This window comes from Fundulus heteroclitus, chromosome 24 (genome assembly GCF_011125445.2).
Source record: "Fundulus heteroclitus isolate FHET01 chromosome 24, MU-UCD_Fhet_4.1, whole genome shotgun sequence".
Classification (NCBI taxonomy): Eukaryota; Metazoa; Chordata; class Actinopteri; order Cyprinodontiformes; family Fundulidae; genus Fundulus; species Fundulus heteroclitus.
This window is the reverse complement of record NC_046384.1, coordinates 27,435,256-27,451,333: the sequence shown is the minus strand read 5'-3', so window position 1 is coordinate 27,451,333 and position 16,078 is coordinate 27,435,256. Positions and strand designations below refer to the sequence as shown.

The 16,078-nt window shown below is 42.9% G+C and overlaps 1 protein-coding gene across 2 annotated transcripts in view; it reads right to left on the bottom strand.

Annotated features, from left to right (window-relative positions):
- Positions 1-16,078, bottom strand: part of LOC105918555 (prospero homeobox protein 1) — a 72,613-nt gene that overhangs the window by 22,928 nt on the left and 33,607 nt on the right. Inside the window, exon 6 of one of the 2 annotated variants that reach the window (XM_012853667.3) lies at positions 3,156-3,350. The exons of the other annotated variant lie outside the window; for it this stretch is intronic. Within the exon in view, the coding sequence (XP_012709121.2) occupies positions 3,156-3,350 (195 nt within the window). The remainder of the gene's footprint in view (positions 1-3,155; positions 3,351-16,078) is intronic. 2 annotated transcript variants of the gene reach the window in all.

The following is a 16,078-nucleotide window of genomic DNA, read 5'->3' as shown; positions in this document are numbered from 1 at the left end:
TCAGGAGACTTGCTGAATCGGCTGCGGTTCCAGTTTCATGCCTCTGAGTTTGACGAAGAGGGTGAGAGGAATGGAGAGAGGAAAGGAGAGGAATGGAGGGGGAAGATGGTCCCTAGCCAGTAATGTTCCCTAAAGGTGAACGGATGAGAGGAAGACTAGAGGTGAAGGCGACAAAGTTGAGCAAGATGAAGTAAATGTACCTTTAGTTTGTGGAACACAACCCTTTTCTGATGTCATTATCAGCATCCACTGATTACTATTACATGTTGTAGCTCTGCAAATTAGGCTGTTAGCTACAAATATTTGTATCGATTTTTCTACCTTTCAGTCGGCCTTAAGGTAACATTCATTATAAATCTTTATGAGTCAAACCCTAGCTCCTAGTTGGAAAAAGTTCCACACATAGGTGAGGTTTTAAAGCTTTCTCGACTGCATCTCCAAGCAGGATTTTATAAAGATCTCCTGAAGGACACGAAGGATCACCCCTGTTTGAACTTTTTCCCTTTAAACCCTAAAAATTACCCCCTTGTGTCGACTAGTTAAAAAAACAAACAAGAACTTTGCATATCTTTGTGTGTTTTTTGGTCATTCCTTCCCATCCACATTGGGGAAATGTGAAAAGTGTTTCCTATTTCTTTTTCAGCTACATAGGATGCTACGGCCCCTCTGTTCTGCTTCGTGTGTCTAATTTGTCAACACATCTTCCTCTTTGTTGCATTTAAGCTTCAACACCCATCTTGCTGAGCAAAAAAGACAAGTTTGCATGTCAGCGAGAAGGTGTGCGCTAATGGATGTCTAAATGCTGCTGATGTTACGTTGCATAGTTTAAGGGCCCTCGGGTCCCCTTAGACCAATATTGGCTGGGAAGAAGTGTGTGTGTGTGTGTGTGTGTGGGGGGGGGATGACTTCTGCAAATCGCTTTGACAAGGACACCCGCGCCTCGAGTGGCGTCCTCTTTCGCCTCATCAAACACACACACACAAACACACACACACACACACACACACACACACACACACACACACACACACACACACACACACACAAAAGCGAGTTATTATAACATCCACACCTCAACAGAATTGTGAGGGGAACAGTTGACTTGGTGGAGGGCATTTTTGAGCAAAATGGGCTGAAATCAGAATCAACTACGTTTAAAAAAACACTTGAAAAACTGTGATAGTAGACATGAACTTCAAAATTACCTTTTTAACAATTTGACACATTTGGCAAAAACTGTCACTATTAATGTACATGGATGTCATTATTTTAGGTTCTTTTATGGTTTATTGGATAATTCCACGCCCACCCCACCCCACCCCGTCAAGCAGTTGTACCACAAACAGCTTCAGTAAACTATGACAAAAATACATAGAAAAAAATAATAAAAATGGAAAAACTGAACACTGGCATGTCAATATGCATCTACTCCCTTTGCTGGGAAGCCCCTAAAAGGTTCTGGTGCAACCAATTACCAATTAGTGTGTGGATGAAATCCACCTGTGTGCAATTTAAGTGTCACATGTCCTGTCAGTGTTCTGCAATAGACTGGCGACGTGTCCAGGGTGTACCCCGCCTCTCGCCCTTTGACAGCTAGAGATAGGCACCAGCACCCTCCGACCCCACAAGGGAAAGGCGTGTTAGAAAATGAATGGATGGATGAATGGATGTCCTGTCAGTACAAACACACCTTTTCTGAAAGGCCCCAAAAGCTGCAGCAAGAGGCATCACACCAGGAAGCCAAGGAGCGCAAAATCAAACCAATAACAATAATTTCACTTATAAGCTATTAATGTGTTCTGCCGCCATAGTTGAAGTAAAAAAAGCCACTCCCATAAGGTGTTTCCATCTTCCAGGCATTTCTAGGCTAGTTGACACAAAAACCACACGAAAATAAAGCTAGTAGGGAAGAGTGGAGCTGGGCAAGCTAAGGTGAGATGAGACTAAAATTGAACAGCTCATCCCATCACCCCAAGAACGGCATCTGCACAATGAAAGAGAAGGACAATGACCGGGAGCATAGAGCTAAAGTAACACTTAAGTGGCTTAATGAGAAGCAGTTAAATGTGTTGGAATGGCCTGATCAAAGTTCAGACCCCAATCCTATTGAGAATCTGTGGTTAGACTTATAGATCACTGGTCAAAAGCAAAAACCATCCAACATGAAGGAGGTGGAGCAGTTTAGCCTTGAGGAATAGACAGAAATCCAAGTGGTACAATGTGGCACGCTCATAGAGACTGATCTAAAGCTACTTGATGCTGGAATTGTCACAAAAATTGGCTCTACAAAGTACTGACAATGGGTTAGGATATTCATGAATAAACCACCAAGACTCATGTTTTTAGTAAACCGAAAACTGCTGTAGCATCAGTGTCCCTGTTCACAGTGAAGCCAGTTTCATAATCATTATGCAAAGACATTGGACTGGCCAAGAAGCATCTAGTTGCAACTAAAATTGAGGTATTTGACCACATGAACACAACAAACAATTGGAAAAGTTAAGATGAGGCTTTCAAATCTAATAACACAGTACAAAGTGTTGAGCATGATGGTGGAAGCATTATGCTGAGGGTCTGCTTGGCTACCAATGTCCCTTGAGAATTACAGAGTGGCAGCTTCACATTTAGTCAGCAGCTATTGTAACTGGGAAAATTTCAAATAGGACAATGATTTCATACACAGAACAGAACTGCTTAGAGGAGTTAAATCAGGCTCTGTAATCCCTTAGACCTCAACCTTATTAAAAAAACTTTCGTTAAAGATTGTTCTGTTTCAGAAAAGAGTTTTATTGACCTCAATCATTCTGCCAACAAGAGTGTTCAAAGATCCAGCCAGGATTATGCCAAGAGCTAATTGATGGCTCCACCAAACATGATGCTGAGGTGCGACTTAAATGTTAGGGGAGGTGTATGTAGATATTTGAGCTTGTATGTATAATTTTGACCCTGTGTGGTTTAGAGAAAATCAAAGAATTCTAACCTTTGCACACATTTTTTTCATATCTAAAATCTCTCCGATTGATGACGATGACAAGCATATGCAAATGTTTTACTAAAACTGTCAGTACAATATAAAAAAACAACAACTCTTAGCCACTTTTTAGGGTGTGTAGCAGTTCTCTTGATGAAATCAACGAGCCTAAAGCCGGTCTTACCTCAAAGTCATTGGCCTTGTTGTAATGCATGTTGAGCGCCCTGTAAAGTTCCGCTTCCCGGCTCACGGTCAGGTCCTCGGCTGCAGTTACACCTTCGTTGATGGCCTGCCGGGCAAACTTCTCCATCTGGATGTAGTAGAACTCTCTAAAATTGCTGAACCACTTGATCAGCTGGGATGTGATGCACCGATTAAACTGGGGAAAAATAGTAATCATGCATTCCTTTTAAAACACCTACATCAAGCAAATGCTTATTTTAAAGTGCACTTACCTAAAAGAACATGTCAGAATTAAAAATATTACTGTGTAATTGCCCTGGACATGGTTATCCTGTATATACCAGCCATGCTTGAATACTGATACTAACTTAAAAGTCTGGTTAAAGGAGTATGTCTATGGCACAAATGTAAATATTAGAGTAAAATTATCCATGGTTTTCTGCTGTATCGCGTATCATGTAATAACCCAATGTTTGCTTTTGTCCTCATTTGCATGACAGCATGTCATCATTTGCCTCCATCTAAGCTGCTGGGTGACTGCTTGCATTGATTATGGTGCAGCATTAATGCGGGAATTTGCTTTGAGTTTGGCCATGTGGATTTTACTTGCAAATGATTCTCCTGTTTCCCAGTATGAAAAAATAGCAATCCAGAGCTGTAACTTAATATTTTATTTATATATTTTTCTATATTTAAATATGGGCAAGGAGTAACCTGAGTCAAATACCAGCACTGTAGCTTACAACATGAAGCTCTGACAATGAAGAGTTCAGATAAAAAAGTTCTCCTTTTTCAATTTAAAGGTTTTACTGTACATATCAGGTCATATTAAAATTTCAGATGCTTTTGTTTGCACAGCTCTTATAAGGACATACCACATCTTTTCAATAATTTTGACAGGACCTTTCAAATACATTAATATTTCTTTCTGTTTTAGCTGCTGCTGTATTTGGGATCATGTTCCTTTTTGACTCTAGAATATTTAAGAATACAGAAGATTTTATGGACGACTCAGTGACAAATAAGTGCCCAGGTCCTGGAGCTGCTAAACAATCTCAGATCATCACTCCTCCATCACCACGCTTGACAGTTGGCATGAAATGTTTTGTCTAAATTGCTGTTTGTTGTCCTCCAAACATGACATTATGCTAAAACATCTTTGCTTTGGTCTCATCTGTCAAATAGACATGGTTGTTGATTTGGTTCAGTCCTTCTCAAATTGCCCTTTCATAAACTTTAACATTTATAATGCTAAAATAAAAAACAGGAAAGTTCTGTGAAGTGAGGACCTCACTTTTTTCTGGGCTAGGGGTTAGGTTTAGCACTAAGGTGTCAGTTAGGTTTAGGGTTAGGTATATACATCCAAAGTATAGGGTCAGGGTTAGGACATAGAGAAGCTCGAAAATGAATGGAAGTCTGTGGAAGTAAAGGCACGGTTCTCACTTTTAATTTAAACAAGGATGTGTATGTGTTTTTATTTGTGTGTGTGTGTGTGTGTGTGTGTGTGTGTGTGTGTGCGCGCGTCTGTGTGCACGCAATTAACTCCTAGCCACTAGCTTGCAAGTGTTCGCTGAAGGGAAAAAATGGCTTTGACATGGAGATTAAGCGCTGTATTGTTACAACACATTGTCTCAGAGGAACGAGGGACCAGGAGGGGAAACATGGTGAGGCTTGGACGACTAACAGACATTGTAACTGAGAGAAGAATGAATGGCCCGGGACGGTAGGAATGACAGAAGAAAAGGAATGCACGGATGGCAGGGTGAGACGAGGAAAGATATATTTTGTCACTGGTAATCACAGGGGGTGACATAATGGAGCATAACTGAAGCTGGAGGTAGGGGTAACAGGTATTGAAAAAAGACAAGTAGCAGGAGGAGAATGCTTTTGTGAAGTTGAGAGATTTTCTGCCCTAAAAGTTGACAACAGTTGCCTGTAAATAACAGCCTAACTCAGCATCTAGCAACTGACTCAGTTATGAGTCCTCAGAACTTTTGGCTACCTTGGTATAACATAAAAATAGACAAGATAAATGCTGGACATCGATGGGCTCCAGGCTTTCAATAATCTGGCATTGTCTTGGTGTCTGACAAGAGCTTATAAAGAGCTTGAAACGGGTGAAGCAGATGAGTTTGATAGTGGTGTGAGGCTGTAAGGCCTTACCACACTAACTGTGTGCAATAACTGCATGGAGAGGAAGAATGGCAAAAAGCAGACAGTAGGCAAGCCAGATCATGACATCATTCATTCTTATTGGCCATTCCAAGTGGTGAACTAATGTGTTTTTACTCTTCTTTTGACTGATAGATTTGCATAGGGAGATTACCTTCATCCCCAGTATTCTGTTTGTTCATCTTTGCTTTAGCTAAAGGATGCAAAAGATTAAATGTACTAACCTTTATTACTGGCTAATTAGATTGAATGGAGTTGTGAAATCAATAAGATCGAATGCAACTCTTGGATCAAAAGAAGAATCAGTAAAGCATTAGATTAAGGGTGTTTTTAGGTAAAGTTAAAAGTTAAAAGTTAAAAGTAAACCCACAAGCAATGCTATGTCCTAAGATGCAAGACTGAAAGCTATTTTAACACTTTTCTGATTTATTTAGAAGTCAGATTTTATAGGTTAATGTTCTTTGAGGCTACTAATATCACCTATTTCTAGGTTCTCCACAAACATGCACCTACAAACTGATCAACTGCCCTGCCATCAACACGCACAGTCCAATCCAGCTCATCCCAATCAGCACAAAACAAAAACAGACAAAAGAAAGAAGGATAATGGAAGTGGTAAGCAGGCAAATCGCTGAGTTTGAGGAATGTCATTTTCCGTTTAAAATGAAATGGTGGTAAAGGGAGAGTGTCAGAAATGATGTCAGGGAACCCTGACTGCCAGTTTCCTTCTCTTGACAGAGGGTGTTGTCAGTGCCCCCAGGGCCACAACTGAAGGGCAGACTCTCACATCCTTTAAGAATATGCCCTCTGCAACTAAAAGAATCATAGTCAGCTGGTTTTTGTTTGTTTTCCAGCAGACATAGAATTTGCTTAGTCAACAAAAGTCTCAGACAAATAACTACTAATGGAGTGACAGCTATTGTGTCGATCCATCCATCCATCCATCCATCCATCCATCCATCCATCCATCCATCCATCCATCCATCCATCATCGTTCCCTTATGTGAGATCTGGCCGCTATGGTAACAGCTTCCTTAGGGAAACAAAGCCATCCCTAACCCATGTGACATGCTCCAGCTCATTCTGGGGAAAACCAAGGTGTTTTAATTCCAGCAAGGATGTATAGTCTCTCCAGCAAGTTCTGGTTTTGGGTCTCATTCTAGTGGGATATGCCCAGAACACTTCCAAAGTGAAGGGCCAAGGAGGGATCCTGATTAAATGTCTGAATGTCCTATGAATTCACTATCTAGCTGTTTTTGATTTGTGGTGAAGAAAATGTATCAATACTACTGGCAGTAATACTGCCACTCAGCATGATCTTGCCACAACCATAGTTCTTTTTTTTCTTACCCAGTGTCCTGTCTAGCAATGTGGCAATATGAATTATGGTCTTAATGCCAAATAGAGCTTGACAGATTTTACTTTCACAAGTGGAGCAGTGAAACTCGCCATAGTGCTCTGCTTGATTCATGCATGTAAGTAGTTTTATTGTAATTCATGTGGTGAGTATTTCAAATTATGTGGACACTACAATGGGAAAGTAGGAGAGTAAAGAACGAAGAAAAAGAGAAAAAAAGAAAAAAGAAGAGGTGAAAGAAAGAGGAGATAAAAGGGAGAGAATGATAAAACGTCTTCAGTCTGCTTCATCACCTGCAAAGAGAGATGTAAAAAGAACAGCACAACCAACAGATATAGTATAACAGATACAATTAATTAACACCTTGATACCATTGCTAAATTATATGTATTATTATTTAATCTGACATGTATAATGTGATAGCTGAGAAAACAAAGTAAATAAATAAATAAATTATGGGCTTTCTGTATAGAAATGAACACCGGTTACCTGGAACCCAGGACCTGTGGGTGTTTGTGAGAGTGCACTTGTGTATGTAAAATTTATCCAAAAGAAAAATCCTCTATAGTGGTTGTGAAGAACCAAAGATCCGCACCGAGGCAGGCACCGGGGGACCCATAACCCCAGACACCCAAAGCAGGGCGCCCAAGAGGGGCCAACACAGGAAATCTGCCCCCGACCAAGGGAAGAGGAGGGACGACCCTGAGGAAATCGCCCAGCCACCGCAATGCCGAAGCCCCCAGGAGTCACGGTGGCGAGCCCGTGGGCTCCGCCGGCAGCCGGCTACGCTGAAGTGGAACCGGCCATGGACCCCAGGGGTGCCCTGCCCAACGGCGGGAACCCCGACCGAGCCCCGGGGGCCAGGCCCCACGAAGCAGCCGCCAGGAATGAGGCAGCACCAACCCGGGAATTCACCCTGAACCCGAGGACCGCCAATGCACCAGTGGGCCAAGGCGCCAGCCAGCGGAGGGGGGAAGGACGGGGGGAGGGGGGTATGGGCTCAACACCCAGCGGAGACTTGAGATGTTCTTGGGAGAGGGAGTGGTTCAGGCCCGAACCTGGCAAAAAAAAAAAAAAAAAAATCTCATTCACACCTTCCCACCCTAGTGCCTCACTCACAACACCCAGACTTTAAAAAAACAAAAAAAAAACAAAGACGACACCGTACACACATTCCCACATAACACTCACATCCAATGAACCCAAGTGAGGGTGGGGGCACCACAATCCGACTCACCTGTCGGACCCGGCTCCGTGCTGTTGAAAAACCAGCTGATAGCCGCTCTTTTGCTAGCGCTGAGCCGCATAGAGTAACTTCACGTAGCGAACCTAAAGCAGTAGCACCCGAGCAGCCTGGTAACCAGGCTGACTGGGTGACAGTTCGTAGGAAGCATAGCTCTAGATTACAGACCCCAGATCACCACCAACCCATCTGCGTTTCTAATAAATTTTCCCCTCTGAGCCGACCTTAATTATTGGCAGCTCCATAATGAGAAATGTGGCACTAAAGAAACCAGGGACCATAGTTAAATGCCTACCAGGGGCCAGAACAGGCGACATAGAATCCTACCTAAAACTACTGGCTAAGGATAAGCGTAAATACCGCAAAATTGTTATTCACGCTGGCGGTAATGACACCCGGTCACGCCGATCAGAGGTCACCAAAGTTGGTGTTGCTTCGGTGTGTGAGTTTGCTAAAACTATGTCGGACTCTGTCATTTTCTCTGGTCCCCTGCCTGATCTGACCAGTGATGACATGTTTAGCCGCATGTCATCATTCAACCGCTGGTTGTCTAGGTGGTGTCCAGAAAACGACGTGGGCTACATTGATAACTGGAGAACTTTCTGGGGAAAACCTGGTCTGATCCGGAGAGACGGCATCCATCCTACTTTGGAGGGTGCTGCTCTTCTTTCTAGAAATCTGGCCGGATTTATTAGTCCTCCTAAATGCTGACAACCCAGGGTCCAGACCAGGAAGCAGAGCCGTAGTTTAACACACCTCTCTGCAGCTTCTGTACTGTTACCCACCCATTATCCTATTGAGACGGCGTCTTTCCCACGGCCAAAACTTAACAGATCAAAAACTGATCTAAAAGGAACAAATCATAAAAATCTAATACAAATCCATACGGATCACTTTGAACCAAAAAATAAAAGAATTAAATGTGGTCTATTAAATATAAGGTCTCTCCCTCCGAAGACTTTGTTAGTTAATGAATTGATTTCTGATAATCAGATTGATTTGTTTTGTCTCACAGAAACCTGGCTACTAGAGGACTACGTTAGTATAAATGAGTCAACCCCCTCCAGTTATTCAAATTTCCACATTCCCAGATCTGTGGGAAGAGGAGGAGGAGTGGCAACTATCTTTCAGTCTGATTTATTAATTAGTCCCAGGCCAACTAATAATTACAGTTCTTTTGAACATTTAACCCTCAGTTTCCCTCATCCAAACTGCAAAGCAATAAAACCTCTTCTGTTTGTTGTTTTGTATCGTCCACCAGGCCCCTACACTCAGTTTTTGGATGAGTTGTCAGATTTCTTATCTGATTTGGTGTTAAATACTGATAAGGTTATTATAGTGGGTGATTTTAACATCCATGTTGACACTGAATGTGATAACCTTAGTGTAGCCTTTAAAACTATCCTAGATTCAATTGGTTTTGCTCAAAATGTGCATGAACCGACACACTCTCGGCTCCATACTTTAGACCTTGTTCTGACATATGGCATTGATTGTGAAGAATTAACAGTATTCTCTCACAACCCTGTCCTGTCTGATCATTTTTTAATAACATTTGAGTTTAATCTAACTGAGTTCTCCACCCCCAAAAGAGGGTTCCATTATAGTAGATTTTTATCGGATAATGCTGTATCAAAACTTAAAGAGTCTGTCCCCTTTTTAATATCCTCAGTATTGCAGAAATGCCCTGTAGATGGCAGCATTGCTGTTTCTTCCCATTTACAAATCGATACCTTTGCTAACAATGTGACTTCCTCATTGCGTTCTGCATTAGACAATGTAGCTCCCTTGAAAAAGAAGGTGATTATTCACAGGAAGCTGGCTCCTTGGTTTAATTCAGAGCTGCGTTCCTTGAAGCACAATGTTAGGAAATTGGAGAGAAAATGGCGCTCTACACACCAAGAGGAATCCTACTTAATCTGGAGGGACAGACTATTGTTGTATAACAAGACCCTCCGCAGAGTTAGAGCAGCATATTTTTCATCATTAATTGAAGAGAATAAAAATAATCCTAGATTTCTCTTTAGTACAGTTGCCAAACTTACCCAGAGCCACAGCTCTGCTGATCCATCCATTCCCTTAGCTCTTAGCAGTAAAGATTTTATGGGATTCTTCATAAATAAAATTGATGCCATTAAAAATAAAATAATTGGCATCCTCCCAAACATGATTACCTCGTCCTCAGTAAGTGAGGCAGCATTGGAGGAATCCTTAGAACCTGCGCAGTGTCTGAACTGTTTAAAAGCAGTAGAGCTTTCTGAGCTATCTAAAATTTTAGCTTCATCTAAACCTTCTACCTGTATGTTAGACCCAATCCCAACCAAGTTGTTTAAGGAGGTATTCCCTCTGATCAGTGGTCCTATTTTAGACATGATTAATCTATCCTTAGTAAATGGATATGTACCACAGGTTTTGAAAGTAGCTGTTATTAAACCTTTACTTAAGAAACCTTCTCTTGATCAAGATGAGTTAGTAAATTACAGACCTATATCTAATCTTCTTTTCTTATCTAAAATTCTTGAGAAACTTTGTGAACATTTACAAAGTAATGACCTACTTGAGGAGTTTCAGTCAGGCTTCAGAGCTCATCATAGCACTGAAACAGCTCTGGTGAAGGTCACTAATGATATTCTCATGGCCTCAGATAATGGACTTGTGTCTATACTTGTCCTGTTAGATCTCAGTGCTGCGTTTGATACAGTTGATCACAATATTCTCCTACAAAGACTTGAACATACTGTAGGAATTAAGGGGAAAGCATTAGGCTGGTTTAAATCTTATCTGTCAGACAGATTCCAATTTGTTCATGTTAATAATAAATCTTCCTCAAACTCTAGGGTCACTTGTGGAGTACCACAGGGTTCAGTCCTTGGACCAATTCTATTTACTATATATATGCTTCCGATTGGCAAAATTATCAGACAGCATGGGATTAATTTCCACTGTTATGCTGATGATACTCAGCTATATTTATCCATAAATCCTGATGAATCCAATCAATTACTTCGACTGCAGTCATGTCTTGATGACATCAAAAGCTGGATGACTTTAAATTCCCTGCATCTAAATTCTGACAAGACCGAAGTTGTAATCTTTGGGCCAGAGTCCTCAAAAAATAAACTTCTTAACCAATCACTTAATCTGGGTGGCATTAACCTGGCCTCTGGTAATAAAGTAAAAAATCTTGGTGTTATTTTTGACCAAGACATGTCATTTAAATCCCATATTAAACAGGTTTCCAGAGTTTACTTTTTTCACCTCCGGAATATCGCCAAAATTAGAAACATTCTGTCCAGGAGTGATGCTGAAAAACTGGTCCATGCATTTGTTACTTCAAGGCTGGACTATTGTAATTCTTTACTATCAGGAAGTCCACAAAATGCAGTTCAAAGCCTTCAGCTGATCCAAAATGCTGCAGCAAGAGTTCTGATGAAAATCAACAAGAGGGATCATATTTCTCCAATTTTAGCTTCCCTTCATTGGCTTCCTGTTAAATCAAGAATAGAATTTAAAATTCTTCTTCTAACGTATAAAGCCCTTAATAATCAAGCTCCATCATATATCAGAGCTCTGATTACCCCGTATGTTCCTAACAGAGCACTTCGCTCTCAGACTGCAGGTCTGCTGGTGGTTCCTAGAGTCTCTAAAAGTAGAATGGGAGGCAGATCCTTTAGCTATCAGGCTCCTCTCCTGTGGAACCAACTCCCACTTTTGGTCCGTGAGGCAGACACCCTGTCTACTTTTAAGACTAGGCTTAAAACTTTTCTTTTTGACAAAAATTATAACTAGTGGCTCATGTTACTCTCAGCTACCTTTATAGTTTTACTGCTATAGGCTTAGGCTACTGGAGTATATCAGGATCTAATTTTCTCACTCTATTGAGTTCTACTGTTCTTCAATTATGCATTATGTGTTGTCATTTCTGCTTTAACTTTCTGTTCTCTCTCTTTTCTCTTCATAGTAGGTACACCTGGTCTGGCGTTCTGTTAACTGTGACATCATCCAGAGAAGACGGCTCACCCACTACTACCATCTAATGTAGAACAGATTACTAGATCAATGTGTGCTTCTGTGCTTTTTTGTTTCTCTTGTTGTGTCTCTGTTCTGTCTTCTGTAACCCCAGTCGGTCGAGGCAGATGACCGTTCATACTGAGCCCGGTTCTGCCGGAGGTTTTTCCTTCCCGTTAATGGGTGGTTTTTCTTCCCACTGTCGCTTCATGCTTGCTCAGTATGAGGGATTGCAGCAAAGCCATGTACAATGCAGATGACTCTTCCTGTGGCTCTACGGTTCCCCAGGAGTGAATGCTGCTTGTCGGGACTTTGATGCAATCAACTGGTTTCCTTATATAGGACATTTTTGACCAATCTGTATAATCTGACCCAATCTGTATAATATGATTGAACTTGACTTTGTAAAGTGCCTTGAGATGACATGTTTCATGATTTGGCGCTATATAAATAAAATTGAATTGAATTGAATTGAACCTGCTCGGTCCCAGCCCCCCATCCCGTCTCCGGACCAGACACCCCCCGGTCCAGGACTGAGGGAGGGAGCCAACATGACCTGTACGGGCTACCCAACCAGAACCCTCCCCCTTAAATACCTACTAAGCCCACTTCCTCCCACTCCGTACCCTAGCCACCCCTCTCCCCACCCCTTTTTGGGGAGAGCAGAGGCATCAGCCCCAGTCCCATCAAGCCACCCGGGCCCCACAACAACCCTCCACCAAGACCCCGGACCCGGTGGCCCGCTCCTCCTCCAGGCCCCAGACTCCGTGCCGCAATCGGAGATCGGGGTGTGGGAAAGACCCCGATCCTCCCTACGCCCGCTCAGATGTTGTGTTGTTGCATGTTGTTCTCAAGTGTGTTTAAAACTGGGAGTACCGAAGAGGGTGCCCATCACAGTCCACCCCCCCTCTGGAAGGTAGCTGGTGCCAGCACACCCCCTCCAAGCAACTGCCCAGAACCCTCAATGTCTGAATGCGAGAGGGGTTGGAGGGAGCCATACAAGGCGAGGCTCACACAACATAAGTTCCCCCCCAGTTGTCTTTGCCCCCCCGCCCCCTCCATACAATGGCCTACATGTATGTGCGTTGTGAAAATGTTTTGAGTGAAAGTGTCTAAAATGCATAATAAAATTGGGGTGAGGGACATCATCAGAAAGTGGTAACCTCCAGTAACGCCCCCCTCCCCAAGGTCCTACATGTGTGACAGCGTGATGGAGCAGGCAGAGGAAGGAGTCCAGGGATGGGGAGATAAGGACTGAGGAGCCTACTGCACTCCCAGGGAGCCAGCTCCCTTACTGACTACAAGAGGCACCCCCGCTCCCCGAAAGCCAACCGGGAGAAGGGGGCCCCGCCAGCCACACCACCATAGCCTGGGGCCAGGGATAGGCGGTAGGGCCAGTGAGCCAACCACCACCAGGACCAACACCTCCACTGCCCCCAACCCACCCACCAAACCTCCTGGCTTTCCCGGAAGTTAAAAAAAGAGGGGGGGACCCCAGCTAGCCAGCCTGCATGAGCCATCCAGAACCCCTCCCCCCAGACAAAACCCGCACTGGGAGACGGCACAGGCCAGGACTGAGATAGGGGCTGGACACGGAGCCCTCCAAATGTCCACATCCACCCCCCCTCCCACCCATATATGTAATCCCTCCCCAACACTAACATTGAAACAACTAACCATACATACACAAATAGACATCCAAGCTGGGTTAGTCCCCACTCCCCCACACTCCCCTCCCCCCACTAGCCGAGTGCCAATCCAAAAAGGGGGAGAGCATCTGCCATGAGATGTTAATGTCCATGCCCTCCTACCAGCTCAACAGGCCCTGAGGCCTCCCAGCACACCAGAGGCCACGTGCAGGGGCGGACACCTGGTCGTACACATTTTCACATAACACTCACATCCAACTATCCCAAGTGGGGGGGGGGGGGGGGGCAACGCAATCCGATGATCCGACTGCTCGTTCCCGACCCCCCATCCCTCACCCGGACCAGACGCCCCCCGGCCCAGGGGGCCAACATGACCCGTACGGGCCACCCAACCAGAACCCCCCCTCCCCCCAAATACCTAATAAGCCAACTCCCTCCCCCTCCTACCAGGTCAGTAACCCACGTCCGTCACCGCGGAACCCCCCAAGAGCATTGCAAGCAGCCGCTGTAGGACGCCCCTTGGCCTCCCAAGCCTCGCCCAGATGGTCGAGGCTTGGGAGGCCAATTCATGAGGATAGTTTTCTTTGCGATACATAATGCAGTGAAAACCATGTAAACTATTTTATTTCCAGAGGGCTTTCCTCAAAGTTACCCAGCAAGCAAACTGATGGGGAAGGTGACAATTTACAACTCAGGCACTTTGATAAGTCCTCACATATCTGTGCCCAGAACCTCTGGACAGGTGTGCATAACCATAACGCATGAATATAATTATCAGGATGATTGCCTATGCAGTGTGGACAGATATTAGATTGTCCAAAACCCATCTTGAATAATCTTTGTTCTGTGTAATGTACTCTATGAAGGATTTTGTATTGCATTAGTTGTAAGTTGGGGTTTCTAGTCAATTTGAAAGTTCTTATACATATCTGAGCCCAGAAGCTTTGTTCAAAGCTGACTAATAAATCCTCTTCCCATTTCATAATAGGAAGAGATATTGAATAATCTAGATTAGTCAGTGTCCTGTATGATTTAGACAGTAGTTTTTTTTTTTAAATCTAAAAACTCTCATATATTAGTTGGGATTTGTAAACCACCTTTAATATGCTTAAATTTATTTCAAATTATAGATTTAATTTGTTCATATTCTTAGAATTTATTTTTATTAATGCCATATTCAGGGCAGTCAAAAGTAGCGGGTCAACGGCGGCAAATCGCCGTCTATAGCAGCTCTTGCCGCCGCCTACATTTCCCCGATTATACATCCCAAAAATCACCTTTGCATCTGTCTCCACTGAGAGCAACATTAAGAGTGATTAGGTTCCTTGTTCCAACTGAGATGCTACTTTTCCGATCAAAACACAGACCGGTATTATGCCGAAAAGTGCATGCATATGCATCCCCTGTCGCGGGAGCGCACCTCGCTCTGTACAACTGAATATTGACGAAGAAAACACATTAAAATGTGACCAACGCAGTTACTTGTTCTTAAATTATTGATATCAAAACGTTTTATTAAACCTCTTGTGGGGAAAAAAACTGCTGTAAATACTGATAAGGTTATTATAGTGGGTGATTTTAACATCCATGTTGACACAGAATGTGATAACCTTAGTGTAGCCTTTAAAACTATCTTAGATTCAATTGGTTTTGCTCAAAATGTGCATAAACCGACGCACTCTTGGCTCCATACTTTAGACCTTGTGCTGACATATGGCATTGATTGTAAAGAATTAACAGTATTTCCTCACAACCCTGTCCTATCTGATAATTTTTTAATAACATTTGAGTTTAATCTAACTGAGTTCTCCACCCCCAAAAGAGGGTTCCATTATAGTAGATCTTTATCGGATAATGCTGTATCAAAACTTAAAGAGTCTGTCCCCTTTTTAATATCCTCCATATTGCAGAAATGCCCTGTAGATGGCAGCAATGTTGTTTCTTCCAATTCACAAATAGATGTCTTTGTAAACGGTATGACTTCGTCATTGCATTCTGCATTAGACAATGTAGCTTCCTTGAAAAAGAAGGTGATTATTCACAGGAAGCTGGCTCCTTGGTTTAATTCAGAGCTGCGTTCCTTGAAGCACAATGTTAGGAAATTGGAGAGAAAATGGCGCTCTACACACCAAGAGGAATCCTACTTAATCTGGAGGGACAGACTATTGTTGTATAACAAGACCCTCCGCAGAGTTAGAGCAGCATATTTTTCATCATTATTTGAAGAGAATAAAAATAATCCTAGATTTCTCTTTAGTACAGTTGCCAAACTTACCCAGAGCCACAGCTCTGCTGATCCATCCATTCCCTTAGCTCTTAGCAGTAATGATTTTATGGGATTCTTCATAAATAAAATTGATTCCATTAAAAATAAAATAATTGGCATCCTCCCAAACATGATTACCTCATCCTCAGTAAGTGAGGCAGCATTGGAGGAATCCTTAGAACCTGCGTAGTGTCTGAACTGTTTAAAAGCAGTAGAGCTTTCTGAGCTA